At 38.7% G+C, this 24,892-nt stretch overlaps 1 protein-coding gene across 8 annotated transcripts in view; it reads right to left on the bottom strand.

The window, feature by feature from the left end:
- The window catches only part of dgkb (diacylglycerol kinase, beta), a 67,532-nt gene that overhangs the window by 21,719 nt on the left and 20,921 nt on the right, over nucleotides 1-24,892 (bottom strand). For 4 of the 8 annotated variants that reach the window (XM_035672383.1, XM_035672381.1, XM_035672382.1 and 1 more), the window contains 8 exons: nucleotides 24,751-24,849; nucleotides 23,675-23,776; nucleotides 20,621-20,694; nucleotides 19,982-20,056; nucleotides 16,713-16,798; nucleotides 15,886-15,975; nucleotides 15,062-15,222; nucleotides 6,559-6,623 (listed from right to left, as the gene is read on the bottom strand). In XM_035672383.1, coding sequence (XP_035528276.1) covers nucleotides 6,559-6,623; nucleotides 15,062-15,222; nucleotides 15,886-15,975; nucleotides 16,713-16,798; nucleotides 19,982-20,056; nucleotides 20,621-20,694; nucleotides 23,675-23,776; nucleotides 24,751-24,849 — 752 coding nt within the window. Of the gene's footprint in view, nucleotides 1-6,558; nucleotides 6,624-15,061; nucleotides 15,223-15,885; nucleotides 15,976-16,712; nucleotides 16,799-19,981; nucleotides 20,057-20,620; nucleotides 20,695-23,674; nucleotides 23,777-24,714; nucleotides 24,850-24,892 lie in introns of all 8 variants that reach the window. The other 4 variants (XM_035672379.1, XM_035672377.1, XM_035672378.1 and 1 more) reach the window with 1 other exon arrangement.

Raw genomic sequence — 24,892 nt, forward strand, 5'->3', positions numbered from 1 at the left:
TGTGTGTGTGTGTGTGTTCCCACTGAGCTGGGGACAGGGCCACAGGTGAGATCCCTCTAAATTACACACAAGTGGTCATTAATTATAGACGACACTTTGGTCACATAAACGATTTCATCCTCAAATGAGGTCCGAGGGCNNTGCATGTGTGTGTGTAAATGAGTGTGTGTGCATGTGTAAATTAGAGTGCCATCACCTGTGGCCCTGTTCCCAGCTCAGCGGGAAACCCGCACACACGAACATGCGTACACACACATTAGCATGGGTGTGTTGATGGGTGCGTGTGTTGGTGAATCCGGCGGCCCCATCCAGCACATGGCAGGGCTTTGATGAACATACTCATTATGCTAAAGAGTGCTCCATGCCTGGGCTTCCCTGTGCCTTCAGGAAAGGTTAACTCAGGATGGTTACACAGCACAGCGAGAGCCTGTGGGCGCACGGGGGCAGAGCGGCTGTGGAGGAGCGCACTGACGGTGTTAGATGTCTCAGGACCAAAAATAGATCTGGGTATGCAGAGCAAATATCATGGGAACATCAAGGCGCCATGATTGATGCCACAGAATAAACAAACATTGCAGGTGAAGCCACAGAAGCTTTCACGCTGCAGCTGAAAGGTCCCAAATCAGATGTTTTCCCTCACAGATCTGATGTTGTCTGATTAGTGTGGAAAGCAAAAAAGCTGCATGGATCCCAGTTTTGTTATCACTTTGGGATCATGTGTTTTGTTTTGTGTGTGTATCTGTACATTTATGACTGTATGCTCAATGACCTCCTGTGGTGTCTCATGGTTGTGGTGATTCACAATTTTTAAAAAACCTATTTAGCTCTTTTTTTAACCGCCATTAACTGCTGATTCCTTATCCCTTTTAACTGACCGATAAGGGCCGCGACTGACCCACAGCTGCTTCGGTTAGGAATCTTGTTTCTTCTAGGGACAACCTAGACTGTAAAATTAAAAATGGACATCACTCCATGACGTCACACATAGATTTCTGAAGTTCAGTGTGGTCGGGTGTTGCCGTCGCCATCTTAACAGTCCTCCTGGTTCCTGGCTTATCTAAAAATGGACAAAGAGGTGGAGCTCGGGTGGAGCTTGAGGGGGGATGAATGAAGCCTGGTTGCTGAAAACAGCCGCCTGTGACGACTCAAAGTGGCCATGCACTTAATTATGCATAACTTTAAGCCTTGATATAATTTACACTGGTAAGTTATATAACATTGTACCCCCCGGTACAGTTGTCAAGAACAGAAAATTTAGCTTTAGAGACTGAAACCGTTTTTTTTAAAGATATTTATTTCTGCTGTAAATTTTTGAATTTTTGAAAATTAATTAATACTGTCAGTGTCCAAGGTTTGTCTCCATACAGCCTGTCTACTCTGATTACACAATGATAATGGAACTACTCTTATGCATACACATAGCCTGTCCTACAGTCCTTCTTCCCCAGTTATTAGTGGGTCTGGTTCGCCTTGGTGGCTGGGCAAAAGTGAGTGAGGCTGGATGAATCCAGAGGGACTAGTTCTCTCTTTTCTTGTTAAAATACCTCGTGATCCTGGTGCGTAGCATCACCACTGAATGCAATGCACTGTGGGTTTAAATATATGTCCAATATGTAACCACTGTGTTTCCCTAACTTTCCCTAAGTGTTTTAGTTACCTAACTCTAACCATAACTTTATCATAGCTTATTTACTATAACCACAATCTCTCAAACCTTCTCTTTATCTAACATTAATCACCTTTAGTGGATATTTGACAGTGGAAAGGCAGACAGGAATCATGGTGTAGGAACTATTTCATTAATCTGATTGCACTTCCGTTGGTTTTTCTATTTTGCACATTGTAAATTACATTCTTGTACAGCTTTAGATCTTTCTATCTTTATTTATATTTAAAAATTACTTGTTTTTTTGTGATTCTTATGCACCATTGCACCAAGGCAAATTCCTCGAATGTGTAAACTTACTTGGCAATAAACCCGATTCTTAATTCTGATTATTTAATATTATTATTTGTTATTTTTGCATTTGTTTGTATTTTTGTTTGTACCTAAGCACCAGAAAAAGCACTTGTTTGGTGAACAGCATGATTAACCTATATGTGTGCTGTTGAACGGGAAATAAAACTTAAATGTGAATCCTTCCTGGACAATGGACTTTTTAATTTCCTGAGTACAACTCAACTGAAATGGAGCATCAATGGCCTCTGATTGTAAGTTTTGATTTATTTTTATTTGAAGAAAATCTTTTTGACAAAAAGCCACTACAGTGAGACAGTGAGGAGTATGACTTGCAGTAAAAGGTCCATAGCTGGAAATAAAATGGGCGTTGTGTTTACATGGTATGCACGTTAACCATTTGGCTACTGGGGTGACCATTTCTCCATCTTTCCCCATCTGCAGATATTGTAGAGAGCGAGAAATTTCAAAACGTTGGCATCAGATGTAAAAAACAACAACCCCTCATTGAGTTTTTTCTGGACATTGTGTAAAGATCGTACAATATCGATAGTTGGATATCGATTTATGTCTTAAGCCCTTTGTTACTTTGCTTAAAATTTTACTGAATACAAGTAAAGTGAGTGTCATCTGTGCTACAGCCACATATGCAAAACTGAGAACTGGCAAACAATATGAAATAGACAATATACCAATCTGAATATCATGAAACAAATAAAAAAATGAACATAAAAGAATAAAACTGTATAACTGTGCAAAGTTTGTAATTTTCTAAACCCTCTCTCTTTCTCGTCCTGTTCTTCTCTTTCCTCGTTTCTAGAGACTATCTGTCTCTTTCCCTCAGAGTCAGAGATTAGTGTGTAATTGGATAGGAGATCAGCAAAAAACGGGGGGGAAAAGGAGTAGTATATTTTAACAAGGCGGTCGAGGAGGAGTGGCGATGGGGGAGGAGGTGGCGCAGCCCTCGTCACGGGCCGACTGATTGTCTGCTTTTAATCCTCAACCTCATTATCACCTCCAGGTCCGGCAGTGGCAGTAAATGAATCTATCTGCCGAGTGTCAAATCTTCACACCTTCACCCTGGTAATCACCCCAAGGTGCAAATACAGAAGATGAATAGAAGAGAAATGAAGGAGGAGAGAGCGAGTGTATGACCCCTGCATTTCATCAACAAAATCTCCTCATTTCATAATTAAGAAAGCTACATGATGGTGTTTGCTTGGTAATTAAAGCTGATTAAATATTCAGTTTCTTTAAGGTCAAAGCAGTGACAAAATGTATAGATTTGGTTCGTAAGGGAAGTGAAGAGCCATTACTGCTGTCAGATTAAAAACCTAATCATTCAACATTTGACATTTTTTTCTTTTTCCAAGTTGTGCTGTAATATTACATGTTACTCATTTATTTATTTTGACTTTGAAACCTGGAGCAAAGGACAACGGGTGCACAAGAACAATAAAAAGAAAATCTATTTAAATTCACAAAAAAGAGGCTGAGATGCAGTCTAGATATATAGTACATTATTTTATTTTTCAGATAATGTTCTGGCTGTTATTCCAACAGTATACAATACATATTGCTGCATTTAGTTTCTTGTTTTAGTATTTTCTCTATTCATCCGGGCTTATTAAAATAACTGTAAGTTATAGAATCACAAACTAATATGTCAATAAAAAATTGCAATTGCATATATAATTGCTTAATTTCCCAATACCAACGATCAGTTTGTCTTTGAAACATTAAAAAAATTAGAGATTTGAATTTATATATGTGTTAATATGATAAAATGAATCAGGTATCAGTAGTAATTAGTTACAGTCCACATCTGGAAAAGGAACCAGGAAGATTGTTTAACTGTTAAAAAGGCTGCTGATTAAAAACAACAAACAAAGTGGGCCACTGTTGTGATACTGTTGATTAAAATCAAATGTGAAGATGCTACATCTGTTCTGTGTATTTTTGTGTTGAAATATTATTCAGATGCAGGATGAGCCCACAACATAACTGAACACTAGTTTTTTCATCTTATTGCACTACTGTTGTTATTTGATCTCTATATTTTACAGGTAATCATTATTATTATTATTATTATTATTGACATTATTATTGTTTTGATTATTATTTTTAAGGCCTCTCACTACTCCAGTGGAAAAGCTTGAATACTAGTAATATTATTATTAGTATTTTATTTAACTTAAAGTTTCCAGTGCTTTTAAGTATTAAGAGAGCTTCATAGTACCTAAAGCTTGTTAAAGCTGACTTAAGAGTGAAATAAAGTCTTCCCTCCCCCCGAGACCCTTTGCTTCCATTGTTGAAGTTCCTGAGAAAGAGCTTCCAGCTGCAGGAAAAGGACTCCTATGTGATAAGTTGCAATATACTTCCAATGAACAAGAACCCTTTGGACAAATCCAACAAATTCTTTGCTACCTTGAAAAACTATAATCATGCATTATTGAATTGGCAAGGATAGTGTGTAATAGAGAGATCCTAAACCCATTCCCCCTCTTGAATTATTAATTGAATTCAAATAACAGACAGAATAATTTTCTTAAAATATCTCAATCATTTTTCACAAAGGCCTTAAAATGGGGTAAAACAACAGAGATGCAGTCTGTGTGTCCTGTATGTAGATCTAGAAAGTCTCTGCTTACCATCATCACAATATGTTAGACTGATAACATGGCGACAACTACCCAAACACCCCCTTTGTTTAAATTCTTTAACTTTACAGTCCCTCCTTCTTGTTGGCATTTCTCCATCATGGTAGCCCATCCCTCGTTACCACCGGTAACCATCACACGACAGGCGTAGGTTTATGTGAAACCGCCTTCACTTCCCTTTAGACCATTTAGCCTGCATATCTGCATGTTCGAGCAACAAGCAGCTAGTTGGCTAAATGTTGTACTAAGGCCAGGGTAAAATATGATAATGAGTACAAATGGGATTATTAGGAGGCTGTGTGTCATCAGTGTGACTGATCCATGATGTCAAACTAGCCAAGCAAATTCAATTAGGCCTGCAATTACTCCCTGGCGCTAGTGGAGACGTATTGGAGACGTTAAATATTGATGGAAACATAGATGCCACATTTGTTCATCTCCAAAGGTGAACGCATCTCCTCAAGGTAATCACACATGCTAAATATGAAGCCTGTCCATTCGTCATGCTGAGCTCCTCAGCAGCTACACTGTCTGTGTTCATGAAGGAGAAACGGAAAGGTTCTGCAAATGCACTGTAGGTTTATTTAGTTTTGTGATTTGATTTCTGAGCCATTTTTTTTTTAAGAAAAAAGGAGTCCTATTTTCATCATTGTTGTTGGTTTGAAAATAAAAAGAGAGAATATTAAAGTAATTCAAGGACCCTGAAGAATACTCTGCCTTGTACTCAGGACATACACCTCTATGCAAGAAATACAGTGTTTATATGAATCAAAACCAGTATCGACATTAGCCATAAAGATTGAAACAAAATTCCTAAGAGGCCACTGGTCTACTGAAAATATTTAAAATTTCAGTGTCTCAACAATGTATAAATTCATGAGAAATGACAGAAATGTTCAGCTTTTGTGTTAAAAGCTGCATGTTTTATCGCAAACCTGTGTTATAACAGTAATGGAGCAAGTGATTAGACACTGCAAGTAGATAACTGATAACAGTTCTGCCCTCGTGAAGTCAATTTATAAGTTTTAAAATTTCTTATAGGCATAATATTCACAATACAACATATCAGATTATGAAAGTTGGCAGACTAAGTTTTATTTCATCCCTTGTGATAGAACACTAAAAGTCATATCAACACCCCTGAGTTTGTAAAAAACAACAATTTTACTTTTACAACTTTAATATGTTTTTTATTGTTATGAAGCATTTCCAGCTTCTTAGTGAGTGGTGACTGCACAACTTTAATTTACAACTAACCAATGAATGTGGACTCACCTGACATGTCTATTTACTGTATGGAAGTATGATAGATTCAAAGATGGCGGCCTGTCATTTGAAAACCTTCCTATTTACATGGTGATGGTGTCACATAGAAATTTCTTTTCTAAGCTCTGTTGAAGTTTTTAATCTGTTTTTAATAATGATGGTCAAAGGTTTAAATGCTTTATGGGCCAAAAGTATTTTTTTGGCTGCAGTACCACAAGCAGCCACCGTATCCAGCTCTCTTACATGGTTGACTGTAGTCTGTGTCATCTGTGGGTCTTTCCTAAGTCTTTGCTGAGACTTTAGCTCCAAAATTGGAATATATCTAACACAGTTTTAGTAACTAAACAAGCAGAATAAGAAAATAAAAAGAAAACAAAGAAAGCAGTGAGTTCGGGCCTGGGTTGAAAACATCTCTTCTCCTTTTTATCATTTTCAGCACTGCAGCTGTTGTACTCAGACTGTTATGTAAGAATAAACTTGCACTTATACTGTTGTGATGAAGTTAAGCAGAAGGCGGAGTAACTTGTGATTTGTTACCACTGAAAGATCGTGATACTGCCTGAATTACGTAACTACCACTGCAGTACTTTATGGTTTTACGGATGTGGCGATCAGCTGGGAACCACCACTGGGTTATAACATGACCATACTGACAACAAAAGCAAACAGACTTACCTGCTGTTAAACTTCTCAGGGTGCTTCTCCCTCATAACATGGAAACGATGTGCAATGGAGGCATCCTGAAAGACAGAATCAAATCTTTAGTTCAGCTACTGCAAACAATGTCAAGTTTTATTTAATCTTACAAATACTCCAAGTGATTCTCCTTAAACCTAACGCCTGCAGTTTTGGCCTCCTCCTCTTGTATATGTCCCACCGACATTTAGAGATGCTAACATGTAAAGCAACGTAACTTATATTGAGAAATGTAATTATTTACATGTAAATATTCCCTTTACATCCAAGACAATCTCTTCCTCATTAAGTAACTTTCCCAACTTCTCAAACAGTGCAGTTACACCTCGCGTGTCTCTTGAGTATATTCCTATAAGGTGAAACTGAAGCTGTGTGCAGGAGGTGGCAGTGGGGTTGAACCCGGGATGGAGAGGTATTGACAGAAACCCTGATGAACAGCACGCTGTCTCCACACAGGCTAATTAATTAAACACACATTGCGAGTAATCACAGCTCCCAGCTAACCTACAGGATGCTGCCGACACCCCGGCAACCAAGTTGTTTTCTCTCTCCTTTCCTCCACTTCTCCTCTCTCTCTCTCTTTTTTTCTACACGTCATTCTCAACCTTCCTCTCACCCTTTATGATTTTTCCTATCTCTCTCCCCTCACTCTCTTTCTCCCTCTGTGGCCTGGGGCAGAAAGTGCAGCCTCATTGGGGTTCTTGGTGTTAAGGCGATACAGTTCATGTTAAATATGTTAGTGTGGTGTGACTGACAGAGACATTTCACCAGTATATTAACACCATCTCAGTCTGATAAGACTCTTTATCTAGTGTTTAAGCGTGAAAGTACAGAAAAAGGTATATTTAGAGTAAAATAATACTGTTTTCTAATAGAAAGAAAAAAATGAGATGGAGAACACATTTATACTTCTAATTTACATGTGATTTATCTCTGTGTATATTATCTGGGTCAGGAAAAAACGTCTGTTAATGGAAAATGTAAATACGCACAGACTGCATGAAGGCGTTGTGATCAGGTGCCTGTTACACAAAGATATTTTAAACTGGTCTGTATTGTTAGTCCAGTCTTAATATTGCTCTTATATTAGTCTAAAGCAAGTCAAGTGAGCTGACTTATTCTATGCCAACAAAGTTAGCCACCCAACACTGAACTAAGAGTCATGTTTCCATGGTAACAATCAGTGAGGCCCAGTATCACGGCAAAGTCACGTTTCGCCTTGCCTAGATGTGAAAAATACACATATGAAGGTGATGGCACCGGTGCTGACCAGTGGCACCAAAATGACAAAAAAGGAGCAAAACAATGCTGTGGAGCGAGCGATGATAATGGTATGAGAGTTTTTAGAGAGCGCAGTAATATGGCAGTGAGAACACCCTCAGTCATTTTAATTTGCCCAAGAAGACTGAGCCTGATTGGGCCGCCATATTAAGAAACAGCAGCACAGTTCTCCTACAGTCCTGAACTGTGTTGAGATTTTATGATACTGGAATTTCTATTTTCTTTTTCCCAGTAAAATGTCCTGTTGAATTCATCCAGAGTGTAAAAATGTTTCTGCTGCTTAGTCAGGCATCTTTTTTAGTTTAAGAACTAACAAACTTTTTTAGTTTGACAAAGGTCTTAATTTCATTTAATTTAATGAATGACAAATCAGTCGTACTTGAAAGTCAAGACCTAGACAGCTTTGTGCAACGGATGAATGCAGATATCTATCTGTAATCTGACTGTTAGTCCACTGTCTTGGAAGGCGAGCAGTATTCAGTTATTTGCATTCTGCAACTTCACCACTGATGTCACTAAATCCTACACACTGGTCTTTTGATGGCCAGTATTTTAATCGCCTGTGTTCATGTGAGCACCCGACTATTGTTTCAAGACATACTTGAAACATTGCGAACGCATCCCTTAAGTGCTCCTTGATGGAAAAACCACCTACATGTGAAAAGAATCGATTCACCTGAAAACCTAAATATATATGAGGTTATGTAATTATGCCATAAAGTATTCAACGGATCTCGACAACAGTCTGGAGTACCTACACACGGACTAACAGCTCTGAAATTTCCTTTAATTTATACTTCTAAGTCAATGTCAACGGGAAAATGCTGGCAAGGCCTTTGTGAAAAACAGACCAAACTCTTGACGGCAAACTTGTCCGGCTCTGAAAACATCTCAAGAAAGAGTGAGAGAAAGTTGCTGTAAACTTTTTGGGCTTGTTCCTCTCCCCCCTTCCACTGAAGCAATCTGTTTTGACCCACTCCATTTTGAGTGGCACTATTGAAACAGCACCTACAGGGAGGACCCCCTGCTAGCTCTCTGTACAGAAATTTAGGAGAAGCCAAAAGACAAAAATCAATGGAGCTTCTCTTGATGTCTCTTCAAGACGCTGTTAGCAGAAGACCAAAAGAATTCTTCAAGATCCCCGCAGACTCACCTCACGCTTCCAACGCGAGCCAGAAAGGTGAGATGATGGATATATCTGAGAGATTGTAACTTGATTTTCTTACAAACAGGACAATAGCTGCAAACAAGAGAGCAAAAGCAAGGAGAGGTTGTCTCCCCTTTGGTTTGGGGTCTATTATCTGAGATCTGTACAAGTGGAGCTGTGGCTTTTGCAACAGTAAACAGCGATTTCAAGCAACCAGGAGTGGATAAAGCCCTTTGTCATTCTACATTGATGCAGCATTTGTATGCTTTACGTGCATCAGTGGAGCCGCCTAACAATGCTTTATAGCTTAAATCAAAATCACAAAGAATAAAATATATCTACATATTAATATTTTAAGAATATTATTCAATACAGATATATATCAAAACATGGCAGATATGCAAAATTACATATTTTTAAATTGATACATTTCTATCTACATATAATACAAAAACCTTATTAAATTAGTTTTTAATTACAATGTGGACCTTATCAGGTTTCTGCCCTTGGTGTGCATATTAACTGGAAATGTTCAACCAAAGAATGATTTTCATCTCTCAGATTGTTAAATTTGAAGCAACTTTCGAAGCTTCTGCAAATATTCAGTAAGAAAGCCATAAAAAATAAACATAAAAGTGTTTTTTAGACATTAAATTACTTTGAGACTCCTTATATTTTTCAGCTAAAACGACACGATCTATCATCAATTCTGCCAAGAGTCGAATTCACAATAATACAGATTTTTTCAGTAATTAAAAATCAGGCTTTTGCCCCCCTCCAGTGATTTAATGTCTCATCTGATGTAGAACTGTACTTCAGGGTGTGTCAGTACACCGTGACATCATTAGATGTGCTTACATGTGCAGATTTAACATTTTCAAGGGCACAGTGAAACCCAAGTTTGTCGGTCTGATCTGTTGCTGTAATTTAGATTTATGTTCATGTGTGAGTATTTAGGAAAGAAAGTTAATTTTATTATTATTATTATTTATTTATTTAATTTTCTCCAAACTCCAAGGTACTAAAACATCCCGAGGACTGTTCCCTCACTAAAGAACTACTAAACTTTGTTCAATCGGGCCAGTTAGGGTTAGGGTTAGATAAGGAGATTTTACCTGATTTCAGTCAGAGAAGTTGCTGCTTTTGAACAAATCAGGCTCCAGTATCGCAATCATTTGTTTCTCAAACTCAGAAATATATTCAGTTTTAACCAGATTAATAGTACACATTGTTTAGGTTCAAAGTTCATTACTGACCTTGGAAACAGCTATTAAGAAAACAATCTTATTACAAGATCAATTCAGTAGCTGTTGTGGGGTTTTTCATCGTATCATGATATGATCTCGTCCAGATGGAATTGTAGATATTCAAATTATAATTTTTTGGACTTTTGGCTTACAAGCTGAGGTTCAAAGATCATACTTGAGCTATCTCCATCTGCTGATGAAGATTATGAGACGTGATTGAAAGCCAGAACAGCTACTAAACAGCGACATGGACGTAATGTCTTTAAATTGCTCCGACAATATAATAATTCCATGACACCTGGGCGAATTCAACCTGCTCATAGAGCCTCAGAATATTTACTAAATGGCTCTTGTGGTGAGTTTTCTTAACTTCTACACGACATATTTTCAGAGCATCATTCATTATTGGAAATATTTGAAGACACGAGTCTGTCACAGCATCAACACATGTCGGACACATTCACGTCTTCAAGCCTTGACCCCCTCGCGGCGGTGGGACGTCGTCAGCTCACTCACTCTCTCTCTCCCCCTAGCTGCCCTCAAATAATTACCAATGTAAAAATCTGGCACCCAAATTAATACAGGACATGTGTAATGTCCTCTCATAGCTCAAAGTTTAGTCCAATTATGAGTGGGCCCCAGCGGTTTGATGTGCCTTTCACTACGGGGGAGAATAATGGCTTTGACAGGAGCGCCAGGGTCATTAGGGCGACTGACTGCATTATGGTAGTGGAGCGCGCTCAGTGATTAGTTCTGTCTCTCACCCCTGGCCCTGATTGAGATCATTACACTTCACGTCACTTCCACATCCTCCAAAAGGGATGGCGCTATTAATTCTCAATCCAACTGGGCCGTGGCAGAAGGTTAGGTTTGAAGAATTTACCAAAAAAAAAAAAAAAAAAATCTTTTTTGGGAAGAATTACCTGAGTTCTTGGATTTAAATGACTTGGAAAATGAAGTTGTACCAAGAATGTTTCAGTTTGTTCGTTCAGCCGCTGACACTAATGATTTGAGTCTGAGAGGTATGAGAGCAGTCAGACAAATGTACATTTAAAAAGGACCTGAACTTCTCTTTTAAATGACTTCAGATTCGAGCATGCGTTGCTGGTGACGCTCGCTGTCCGTGGCGGCTGCTACTGCTGATCTTTTGATTTCGACAGTGTCATTACAGAAACAATCTACTCTTCATCTGCATAATCTCTGAGGTAATTATGAGCTTGACTTGTCGCATAATCTTTATTGTAATTCTTTTTTTTTTTTTGTTCAGCGGAAAGCTAAAGAATTTGATGCAAAATGTGTCACAAAATATTATATCACACTCAAATCCATAGAGAGCTCAAAGTCTGCTTAATCCCCCACAAACAACTTCATTTGTCATCATAACGCCTGCCGGGTGCTAATCCCACTAACAGAGCAAAGACAATGGGGGTAATAATGACTTTATGAACCAGCCAGGCCAAAGATGTTCTTTTAATGTTCTTACTGAGTTTAAAATCAACTGGTCCCATTAAAGCATCAACATGTACTGTTATTTTTATAGTATTGTAGCTTTAGTTAACAGCATTAAGTGAGGTGTTTTAAAAAGAAAGACAGCCACAACATTTGGTGCCACGCCTTTGCCCTCTTGAACCAACAGGAGGGAAATCAGTGCATTTTTCTGACATGGAGAGAAGCAATCACATCAGATCTTTACTCATCTTCTGTCTTCTTTTCTAAAATTCTGCAACCATACATACCAATACATTTTCCTCCTCATAAAACTTCCAAAGCTGATTTCCTTAATTTTTTTAAACATACATGTTTTACGTCTACATGCACCGGCTAGTAGTCCTCTTTTTCATTGCCTTTGCTAGCACATTAATTCATGTACAGACTCACCACATCCTCTTGCTCCATACTCATGGCAGATATCTATGGTATATGTTAAGTGTTAATCTATAGTTCAGTTTCAAATTTCACCTACTGATGGAACCACCACACCATTGTATGTCTCCAGGCTGCATCCTTTTCCCCACAGAAACTACATTCTTTCATTTACTTTGCGATATACAGTAAAGTGATGGTAGGCTATACAACAGTTACCTCCAGGTAGTTTTTGTCTCATCAAACAGGAGACTATTGCTTCTGCAATCAGCATCTTTATGTAGGAACTGTGATCACGGCAAGCACAAGGTTTATGTCTTTGTCTCACTGTCAGATTAGGCAACTACACTTTGGTCCCAGACCAGTCAAAGCTTGTCGTCTGTCACCACCTGTGTGATGTTGTCAGGAAGGAGGAGCTAGGGACTAACTTCTGGGAACAAGTTTGGCCATTTGTATGTTACTGGAAGTCTTTCACAGTTCCACCTTGTAGCACAAACATCATTCCTCTTATTGGATAATGTCATGAAGCACATGACGGAATTTGTCACATGCTTGACACCCATTTTCATCCTGGACACCCTACGCCTGTCTGGTTATTGGGCTGATATTGTGCAGTCTGAACACGACATCACTCTTTTGCTCAAGCCTTGTTGTGTATTTGACAACAAAACTCTAAAATCTGAATATATTAGGGAGATAGTCAGTCTCACATTCAGAAACTGACCTGTGGTGTCTCTGCAGCCGCTGTAGCCCCGACCTCAATTGTTTTTGTTAGCTACTGCATATCCACGACTGCTATGTGTGTAAGTAAAGCTCCAATACTCTGTAAAACCTTAATGCATGACTATAAATCCCCCTTTCATCTGATGGGTTTAGCCTGATTTTACAAATACACTAAAACGTATCTTAAAACTGTGAGATTGGGTGAAATAAACTGTACTTCATAAATACAGACATTATCATTTTTTGACAAGTATTTCCTAAGATAAGATCCTAGATTTCTATCTATCTTTCTTGTACTTTTGTTTTATGCTGGATTTTTGCTAAAACAAAAATCCTATATTTGCTGTAGTTCTTTGACTTGTTGGCTGTCTTTTTGGCACACACTCATTTTGTGGTTTTGCAAAATGCCTTATAAATAAAGTTGACTTGACAGTGCTGTCTTGCGCCTAGTCACAACAAATTTACTAATATTGTTTGAAACCAAAGATGAAGTAACTTCTTACATGTGTTTTCCTGACATTTAGACTGGGTAATGAATGCACCTAAACATTAGGATGAATGTTCAGAGATTTATTTCACACTGTAACCACTTCCGCCTGTACACATCACCATATGTTCAGCACTGTAGACGGATTACAGCCATTGCTCTCCTCTATCACAATGTTAACAAGACCTGTCCTCTAATATCCTCTAACATCGTCATTAGGGGCCCAGGCTGGAGGTGTTATTCAACTAACATTTGTAAGGCCATGCATCACTTACTGTCCCTGCCACAGTCGGTACGAATCTCACAACATCGGGTGGCTCCCTCCTCTACCACCTGCAAATGTCAATTACCATATTTCCCCCTGACATTTATCAGTAATGGCTAACATGAGCTACGTGAAATAAGTGTCATTATGGTGGAGATGGACAGGGGGGTTGCTGACGGCTGACTAACACCATGCAGATACACAACAAGGCTTGTTTATCAATCTGAGACGTTTGAGGCTTGAGCACATCTCAATAAGGGGCCTAACCAGAATGTGATCAAAACAAATAAATTGACTGATTACTGAAGGTACTGTGTATTGTCCCCCTCCCCCCCAACCTTTAGAGAGGAGAGGGGATGTCAGTCAATAAGTCTGTGGCTTCTGTCTTTGTTCTGTTTAAGTCTGTATTTGAGTTAAGCTGTTTACTGCCACCTTTACTGTTCTGCGACTGAGACTCTTTGTCGCTGTGATTAAACTTAACTGGTGTGGAAGATTTGAAAAGGTGCCATATGCTTCTTCCAGCAGCAGTGCACAAGTGTGCCATTACTGTAACCCTGCAGTCACAGCCAAGTGTGGTTTCTCATTGTACTCATGGTTCAGAGTGGTTATTGTGGAACATAGTGTGTGGCATCTTTATGAACCTGAAACCAGCCTGCTTTAAAAGATACTGCAAAGAATAAAAGTTATGAGATACCAGGAGGTGCTGCAAGGACTCATCCTTGATACACAGGGCGCCAGCTCTCCCAATGTAATGCTATTTTAATGACTGAACCAAATGTAGTTTATCTGCAAACAATATAATAGAAATCAATGACTTATGTCTGGATTAACATATGGCTTAAAAACTGGATTTGTTTTTAATCTGGATTTTAATTTGATGTGATTCAACCTTGTTTTATTCTTTTGTATTTACACAATTCCTGTTGGTTATATTAGTATTGTTCTTAATGTTTTACATGAGCCGTCTTGGTTTTGCTAGGCAACAGGCTATCAGCTGTCAATCGCTTCACAGCTACACCTAACAACAACTATGTTCAGGCAACCAAAGATTATTTATTTAGAAATGTATTTACGGTGATTAGTTTCATCTTGCAGTAGGAAACACAACAAAGTGTCAGCTAATATTAAAGACTTTTTATAATACTCAGAAGGATTTATAGTTTGCTTTCCTGTTTGCATTAGTTGAGGCCCCTCGACTCCAAACAGTACACACTAAATGTGACCTTTACTGTAAAGCAATAACACATTCCAGTTTTCTGAGTTTAAGGTGATCTACCTCTTCTTGGTGTTCACTGATGGACAAAACCCAGTATCACCCATTGAACTCATGAAAGACAGTTATGAAGAGGTTTGATATTTCTATTTGTCAACCCAAGGCCATACACTGTAACTCAAGAAAAGAATGTCTTCATGTTCGTTCACTCCTCTGCCTCGTACATCCCATGATTACTGACTGAAGTCTGACTCACCACTCCGATGGAGAAGTAGTTGTTTACGATACTGTAAGGCACCGGGTCCCCTCGCTCATCCTTGTCTGTGGGCGTGACGTCAATCTTCCAGCGATCCAGCATCAACTCCGAACTGTTCTCGATGTCCCGCATTATCTTCAGGAGGCTCTCACCCTCATAACCTCGAAAAATATAAATAAGTTGGTGTAAAAATGGGTCTACAACAGCTTGTACTACTTGGCTAATGCTTAACATATGGTAACAAGAGTGCAAACTGCCTCTAAGTTATTCTGTTTTATTGATTTATAGGGAAGATATTGGCTGTTTGTTGAATATCAGACATTGTCTAACCATGTTGTATGTATTCATATGACGCTTCTTCATAAACAGCTACAGAAAAGGGATTTTCTTTTTAAACATAATTGATTATATGATATTTTTTTCTACCCTGGCAAGAATAAAAGGAAAACAAAATATTTGTAATTTTTGAAATTGGTTAGAATTAACTCTAATAAATACAAATATTGGCTTTAAAAATGAATCTGTTGAACTGTGTTCCATAATTAGTTTGGGTCTCTGACACCTTGTGAACGATTAATCAATTAATTGCTCAGTTGATAGAAATATATTAAAATGCTGCTTTTCTGCTTCTTGTTCTCGAATAACAAAAAAAAAAAAAATTAAGAATAAAATAATTTTATTTGCAGCCCTATTCTCTACTACTCCACAAGCTCTGTATGAATTCCTTAAAACAAGGTAATAATAATTAAGACAATAATGCTGGAATATGATACAGTATATGAGACTGTGTATATCACTGCAATGTATCTATTTTCTTTCAGTACCTCCTCCCCATCGCAGACATCTTGCCAGGTCGTTGCCCGTGCCAAGAGGAAGTATACACACAGGGGGGTTCCTGTCCAGGTTGGCCTTATCTGGAGCAGCGGGACAAATATCACAACACGATGCGAAACAAGGCCAAACCAAGAAAAACAAACTTGCTGCAAAGACTTGCAAAGAAAGCGTCAAATCCATTTTGCAGCCCTACTTGTAAAACTACAAGTCAATATGAATTTTGAGTTGTACAGTCTATTTCAAGAGACACATTTTGCCTGACAGTTATTACCTCTCTTTGTTTTGATTGATAAAAAATTGAGGCAATTTTTGAGAGCCTGAACAAGTAACACATCTTCAAGACCAAATAGAGGAGGCCAGGTGATTTTTTTTTTCTCCCTCAAATGATGACTAGTATGTTGTTTTCCAACTCACGTAATCATCCCATTTTACCACCCCTGAATACGCTGACTCGGACATAATTAAAGTGTTTATATACAAACCATAAAATACACTTTACCATTTCAGGCTGAACAACAAGAGTGCCGCTGGCTTTGAAAACTAATAAAAACAAATGCAATTTTGCCAAAAAAGGAAATAGAATATTTAAGTTCTACTATGTTGTACGTGGTCAGACATGGAAGCAGTATGAGTAAATACACCAAAGCACCCCAGGAGCTTTAGGAGTTTGTAATGTGCCTAAAATAATTGATACTATGGAAGCAGCACAGGGAACACATTTCAACATCATGCAATTTCCCAGCTTGGGATCAATAAAAAAATAAATCATTAAAATCTATAACGTCAAATATTATGGAATGTACAATTTCTTCTGTACCTATGAAGTCCAGGATCCAGCCCACGGTGCCGTCCCCTCCGCAGGCCAGCACTCTGAAATCAGGAACATCTCTGAAGAAGTTCAACCTGCAAATAATAAACAATAGACAGTTCTGTACATTACTGCCACACAATAAGTTGTTTTTCACTGTTTCATCATCATTTTCTACTAGTGAACCCTTTTCATGGCGGCTCAACATGGCAGACTCCCTGCAAGTGGAAAATGGATCATTCTAAGGCAACAAAAACATAACATTTCCTATATTCAGGTAATTACACTAATGAAAACATACCTATGACTATTATATTACATTTCTGCCTAAATGTTACACACTGGACTTTTAAGTAAATGATCTGAGAATCTCTTCCAACACTGCCATTCTACTGTCAGAAGCAGAGGAAAATAACTCAAAAATGTTCTGTATTACTATTGAAATAAAGCTTTAACAAACTACAGACTGCTTTATGTGTAAAAATAGTAATAATATTGCAAAATCAACTTTTTCTGACCTTATAGAGTAATGTATATAATATGTAGAAATGTCTTGTACCAAAGAGCACTGTTATTAAATGAGAATAAAAGTCCTTCATGATTTATATGGGTGGAAGAAGTCCATTGTATTAAACCGTGTTAGACAGCTGGGGTCTGAGACCCTAAACTGTTTTCTGTAGTGGACTTCTGAAACAAGCCATCAGTTCAAAATCATGTTTATAATCAATTCTCATAACATCAGGAAAAGCTAATAATAATTTGGTGCCCCAAGGACACCAAACAGAACATTAGGGTATAATGAATTCTATGAATATTTTACATTTTTACTCAACCTATATCTTTATTCTATTAGGATTATTTGGCAACTTTTGCTCAGGAATAGATAAAAAGGTAATGTTACTCTTTGAAGCTCTGAAGAAGGCATGTTGCTACTAAAATGTCCCTTTATGGAACAAATTCTGTGCTGCGTTAATGTCATTCTTAAGTGCTCCTGCCTCCTTTTGAAGTGTCTACGCTGTCTCACGTCATTTTATTTTATTTTATGATGAGAAATTAGTCCTTTCTTTTCGTCCTCCTATCAAAACTGAAAAAATGGATTTTGTTCAGGTGTTTAAAGAAATGAAGGTTAATTAAGACGTATCAGCTTTTCTCAGCCTTTCTTGAGAACAGAAAGTGTTCACTTAACAGACTGTGTGCAGATCATGAGCATATTTCTGAGCCCACTGTCACAACACACTGCTTCACTGCAAACCCCCTCTAATCCCACAAAATAACACATGTCGCATTGACAATTATTCATTCAGCGAGCTAGCCTGCCTGTTCGAGGGCTAATTGGATCATGATAGGCAATGTTCAGTCCAACTTCTTCCGTTCCTTCACAATAACAAAGCCCTAACTGAATGAGCCAGCCTCCGAGCCTCGTATGGCGGGTAAATGATTCGCTCAATTACTCTCCAACTGGGACCACAAACCATATTAGACGCAAAACAGACGGCCGCAAACATGAAAGGCAACTTTGGGGATATTTAAATACCAAGAAACAAACACTTAATTTGCTGTAATTGCATTAGCGAGGCAGCTAATTGACAGCAGTGCGTGCGGCTGCCTCGGCCTGCAGTGTTCCGACGGTGACCGTTCACCTCGCTAATGTGCGCGCCGGTGTGTACACTTGACAAAATATTAACAAGGTTATAGTAGGGCAAGGTCATCTGGAAAGTTGTCAGCTCTGGGGAGAAGCTCTGGGGAGAAGCTCTGGGGAGAAGCTCTGGGGAGAAGCTCTGGGTTCGGCTCCAGACAGCAGAGCGGGTGCAGGTGATGTTTTAGGCCACGTGCAGGGACAGTAATAGAAGAGAACCAGTGGACAAAAGGTCAACTCCGAAAAGTCGGAGCTGCGTTGGCACAATCTGTGACGTGAAAGCTGTGCCAGCTTCTCGCACAGACAGTCAAAACCTGGTGGAGGTTTTTGCACCCTGCGTGTGCCGCTGTGTATTTATTTTTTATAAGCCACAAAGATTCTGTTTTCAGATCTAATCAAAGCCAAACAACGTGGCAGCACGGCGGCGAGGCATTCCTGTATGTTTAAACGCTGCTGGCAATAACAAAGTGAAGGAGCCTTGTGCATGTAAATGATCCATTCATTTTCTTAATCACAGATGTGAACCATAGGAAACCCGACGCTGGCCGCACCTACAGCCTGCAGTGAGCTCCTCGTCTGTATGCGTGATCACACGTGGTATGGCGAGAGTTTCACCCCTCTCTATCCGTCAGTCATCTGTGTCACCGGCTCTCTGTTCACATACAGGCTTATGCATATGGAGCCGCCGCTCATCGGAGGCTACAGCATGATACTGTCGTCTCCAGGATTTGTTATGTGTGCACTCACCTCATTTGTGTCTGTGCTGTGTGAGGTGAGTGAGTGAAGGGTCCAATACTAAAGGCCTCTCTTGCATGTGATGGTGGTGATTATATGTGAGCAACAACAGCCTGTTTGTAAACAGAAGCTCATTAGCCGATACTGTATGATTTATCAGTCTTTTTTTATTCCCTTCATTCTTTCAAAATTATATGTTAACAATAATTGACATCGTAATTAAAAATGTTAAAATGGCTTTGAAATGTAACTTTTTAAATCAAAATATTCACATTTTAAGATGAATTTAGAATTTTTAAACATAATTTCTCATCTTCCATCTTAAAAATTTTGCAATTACATAAAATAAATGTTTTTTGCAGTGCATTACTTGTGTATTTTAATATTAATAAAATGAATTAGAGTTAGATCATACAGAAATAGATATTAATGTGTTTTTTTTTTTTAAACCTGCCTTAATAAAGAGCTATGTTGAGAAAATGTACCTTTTTGTACTCTTCATGTAGTTTTAGTTTTTTAAGTGACTTATCATTAAGCAGTTATTAATTTGATATATTACAGTTACTTTCTTTTAATAACTCAAATACAGTAAAATGGACATCGTGTCTTTGAGAAACTTAAAAGATAGGTTCACATTTTTCCATCTTAAAACGGTACGTACATGTTGATAACTGTTTTCTGCTCATTCATCCTGTTCATACTGACCATTAAAAGATACCATTAAAAAAGATAAGTAACTATATGCCAGTCTTATTGGTACAAAATCTTCTCTTTGTGTTTCCGTGCTGAGCTGCAGTGGAAGGATAGTAACACAAAGCAACTTGTCTAACTCAGACTGCTGAGGCCTCATAATAACTTCAGCTAAACTTTAACTTTAAGTGATCTTTCCCTGTTTGAACACACGTACCCCGGCATGGGTCCATTCTTGGCCAGGTTGTACACTTGTCTTGGGTTCAGAAGATACTGGAACTTTCTGTAAATCCTGCAGGAGTGAATATGCAGAGAGATCACATCAGAAAACATCAGAAACTCACAACTCAAATATCACAGATTAGGCCTAAAAACGTGCAGTTAGTGTCAATGCAGGTCGGCGTCCAATCAGAGCGTGACAAGGCATTGGACTGGGCAGCGGGGTGGGACATACCCAAAGTCCCCTTGAGGAGAAACCATTAGAAAGACTAATTCATTTTAATTTCAATTTCATTATATCAACTGGCTGAAGTCATATTTTGATCTCATAATTTAAACAAATGAGGGCCGGCGTAATAAGGAGTGAATGAATATGTTTCAGTAATAACCCAATTAGCCCTGGGTTAAAGAAGGGGGACGTGACAGCGAGTAGGGTGTCTGAGGAGAGGAGGGGGAGCTTGTGTGAGCTGGCGGTGAAGGTGGCCGGCGTTTTAGGTTAACGTTATTGTGTTTTTATTTGACTAAGTAAGCCTAAAGCACTTGGCAGCCAGAGGCCATGCCGCTGCCTTCCCTCTGCTGCTGAGGAGCGGGGCTTTAGAGGCCTCTTGTAGCATGTTGAGACAGATTGTGTACTTACCTCTCTCCCTGCTTCCCCCCGCTCTTCGGATTGACAAACACTAGCAGAGGATGAGTGCCCTCTATTGTTGTGATCTGAATGGGAGATGTCAAAACAAACCGTCGGTGTTTGGAGACTGCAGGATGCTTCACAGGAATTCACTTTCAAGCCATATCCCTCAGACATTTTACCGAGTATATACGGCACTTCCAAGCAACGCCCGTCATCGGATTCATTTTTTTTATAGTTTTCCTGTTTCGTTGCAGAGATGCACGAGTGGTACCTGGCTACGGCGAAGTGTGGGAGCTCGCCAGTTCTTTGCCTGAGTCCAAATGTGATCTGGTGTTAATTATAAAATCTAATTATAAAGGAGAACAGTGATAAAGTCTCAGACAATGTACTTTTAAGGCAAAATTCCCCACATAAATGTTCCCTTTGAGTGGATTTCTTTTTGTCAAGTGATGTAGTATATTCAAAGGGTAAGGCTTGATATTTTTCCCAATAAAAGACAAAAACCAACAGTGTTTTAGTTCTTCCCTACTCTGTCTTTGGCCCTGAGCCCAGTCTCTCTTACTGAAGGACAGATCTGTAAAAACAGGTCACAAATATTTGGTTTCATTTGTTTAAAAAAAGGTCAGTAATTTCTTAAAACAGCTGATCATTATAGCTTTAAGGAAAAGTCACTCAAACAAGAGTAAATAGTGCATTTGCTGTGATTTTTAATGGCGGATTAATACACATTAAGGGAACTAATTAGTTCCTACTGCAGCAGCAGCACGGTGTATGTGGGATTGACATAAAACAAACTACAGCGTGTGTTTTCATGGTAACGGCGGAACAAGAGTGCAACAGTGTGCCTCACTGATGTGTTTTTAATAGTTTGTGGACAACAATGGAGCTCTATGGCAACGAGGAAGAAGATATATCAGATTTCAGATACAAACTAATACTTTTCATGGGGTTTGTTGACAATAACAATATTGCAAGCAAAATGATTCACACTAACTATAATAACATCAATGATCATGCTTTTGCTCCAATTTCTTACTAAAAACGTAGTAAATATTAAGGTTTATTTTAGACGTTGTGGAGGCCAATGATATCAATCAGGCAGCCATGAATATACAGTGCAGTGAAACAAACCCATCTATCTCTTAGCCAATCAATACTCTCAACCTGATAACTCATGATTCACAAGTCGTAATAGTTATTTGTCACCACTTCCTAATTGGCAGGGCAGTTTGTCTCGAGTGACGTGGGAGAGGATTTTCTCTGAGCTGCAGTGAAACTGTGGACAGAAAGAGCCCGCCGCGCCAGAGGCTGAACTCACAAAGCACCACATAAACAAGCTCTAATCCAGCGGCCCCCTGTTTGAATTGCCCTCCGTGCAGTTCGTCTGCGACAACTCGCCTCGTGCTCTCCCTGACACAGATGAAGCGCTTAACTCCCCCTGTCTGCTATCCCAGCAGGCCAAGGGTGAATTAATGAGCTCCCTGTCCAGCCCAGAGTGATCCATTACTTCCTGTAATTATAAATAATAATCTTGATTATTATGCTGGTTAGCCGGCGAGAGGCAGAGATGGATGTGCCTGGGATATGATTCATCATATTTCTCTCCCAGCCTCGCGTAGACGAGCAGTCGCCCCAGACAGCGGCAGGTTTCCATCGTCAGCATGCCGGCTGACAGATATTAGAGAGGATCAGGCCGGACTGGGCTCTGCTGTATGATACCGATTATCAGCAGGGCCTGCAGAGTCCCATCATACTGTATGTCCTGAGACTACTGCAGAGATTAATTTCAAAACAATGGGAAAAAAAGGTCTCATCCATGGATATATAAGATAATAAAAACAGTTATAGCTGCTGGTTTACAGTCATCAAGGCCTTGAACAAACACTGGATGTACAGATCTCTGCAGTCCTGGCTGAAGTACATTAGCTCAATATTCGTTTTTGAAATCAATTTAGGATTCTGTTTTTAAATCCTTACATATTCTTGCTCTGCTTTACATTTCAGATCTTTTCACACCTTCTGCACCAAGATGCTTCAGATCTGACTGTCAGGTATTCTTTAAAGTTCAAGTTTTTACTGTATTATCTCCAAACCTGTGGAACAAACTCCCCCGCCAGCATCAGATCAGCTGAGTCAGTGCCACATTTTAAAAACCTTTCAAAACCCCACCTGCACACAGTCTTTTTTACTCAGATTGTTTACTTAAGTAAAAGTAGTAATACCACAGTGTAGAGATACCCTGTTACAGGTCCTGTCCTCGACTTCAAAACACAAAAGTATAAGCATTAATATATACATCAAGTACGAAAAGTAAAACTACGAATTACGCAGAGTAATATATTTCATATTATGAGATCATAATTATTGATGCTTTAATGTTGCAGCTCATAAAGGGGAAGCTAAAATGTACCTTAATCTATAATAATTCAAAAAACTTGATGGTATGTTATATTATAAACTTGAATCTGCAAAGTAACTAGTTACTAAAGGTGTAAATGTAGTGGAGTAAAAAGTACAATATTTGCCTCTGAAAGTGGAGTAGAAGTGGCAGAAAATGGAAATAAGTAAGGGTTAAGCTGGGACTTGTATCTAAGGATTGTATCTCTATGTTTGGCCTCTTTCTGAGATTCTTGGTGTATTCTGGTACCTTCTGTGAAGCGTCTTGTTACTCTGCTTCCGAACGGCGCTACAGAAATAAATACTTACTATGTGACTCATTTTACAACTGTGACGCTCACAGCATCGGTTTATAAATAAAGAATCGAGAGACACTATCTGGTGAAGATCTGGTGAAATATGCCCAGGTTGTATTCTGATTCTTACATTTTTATTTTACATCTAAATGTTTTGGAAATATTAAAGTGTTTCTCAGATCCAATCCTGCCGTGCCCTACCACAGTATAACCTTATTATCACTGAGATTAGTAAAAAAAATGATTAATCTTTATATTAGTTGGGGGAAATGTGAGTGATGGTACAGATATACTGCATCTTGTGCCGTAAGCACACATTAAAGCAGGAGAATTCTGCCCCGAGGTAAAAAGACTCGGACTGGAGGCTCACCTGCAGTCCTTGGCCGTCCACTGTGACTGAGTTGGCTCTCTGCATCTTCCCTCGGCTCGACTGGCTGGACCGAGAGTCTTTCCTCAGCGTGGACTGCCTTTCCTGAGGTCAAAGGTCAAACAGCGAGGTTGTCATATCCATAAAGGTGATTTCCACTATTAGGGAAATGTGATTTTAGCTCTTACAAAATACGATTAAAAGGAAGTTATGGTAAAAATATTTTTCCTGATTGACATTTCAACTGCATATTATTCACTTTTGTAGTTTTTTTTGTAGTATCTGTCAGTTTTCTTATTCTGTTGATGTTGTTTGTATTGTATTTACTGTTTTAACCTGGACCCTTTCTATCAGTGAGGCATTTTTTCCTGATCACTTTTAAGTCAGCAAAAATTAACACATAAATAAATAATAAATACATAATTTAGTATCATTAGTACCATTTATACCATCATGTTGGAAAATAAATCACTTTGCTTTTATGGGGCCGTAATTTCCCAATAATTCATCAATCGAGAAAGTTACCTGGAAATGATTATTTAATCTGGTGCTAATTAGATAGAAAATGGTCAGACACAGTGTTTTTAATTAGATGTTTTTTTGAGGTATTTCCTTGAAATAACTGTACTATTTGAATAGAACATGCAAATAAAAAACAACTGACCTGCTATAATCCAATAAATATAAAGTATATAAATAAAAATAAAAAATAAAAAACAAAGAAACTTCTCGGTGTCTTGCTGGGACTTCAATTTTAGGAGCTCAGTATTTCTAAGCTTGTAACAAATACCAAATAACTTTTATTCTAAAAGTCAAAATGATTACACAAATTGGATAATCTATGTTGTGGGATACATAATGAGCAATTTTAGGTGCTGTCTTTCCCGCCTGAAATAGACTAACACCATTTTGGAAATATTTTTTTTTCTAAAAACATCAACAACAAAAAAAAGCTTTGCCATTTCAGAGCACAGTGGGGGGACGCAGGCTGATGATTGCCTTCTCAGATAACACAGTGTCAAACAAGGTCAGGCTCACTCAGCCACAGGACCGCTGACCAGTGAGGAGTGAAGTCTTACCAGGATGATGGGGCAGATTGAGTTGGGGGGCAGGATGTGATCCTTCAGGGGTCCGCAGTCACACTCAGGTTTCACATGGGAGGCACACTTGTTATGGAGCTGGAGGAGGTGGCAGCCGTTATTAACAACTTGTGTCAGTAAC

The sequence above is a fragment of the Morone saxatilis genome, unplaced genomic scaffold (genome assembly GCF_004916995.1).
Source record: "Morone saxatilis isolate NCDOM2014 unplaced genomic scaffold, NCSU_SB_2.0 Contig24, whole genome shotgun sequence".
Classification (NCBI taxonomy): domain Eukaryota; kingdom Metazoa; phylum Chordata; class Actinopteri; family Moronidae; genus Morone; species Morone saxatilis.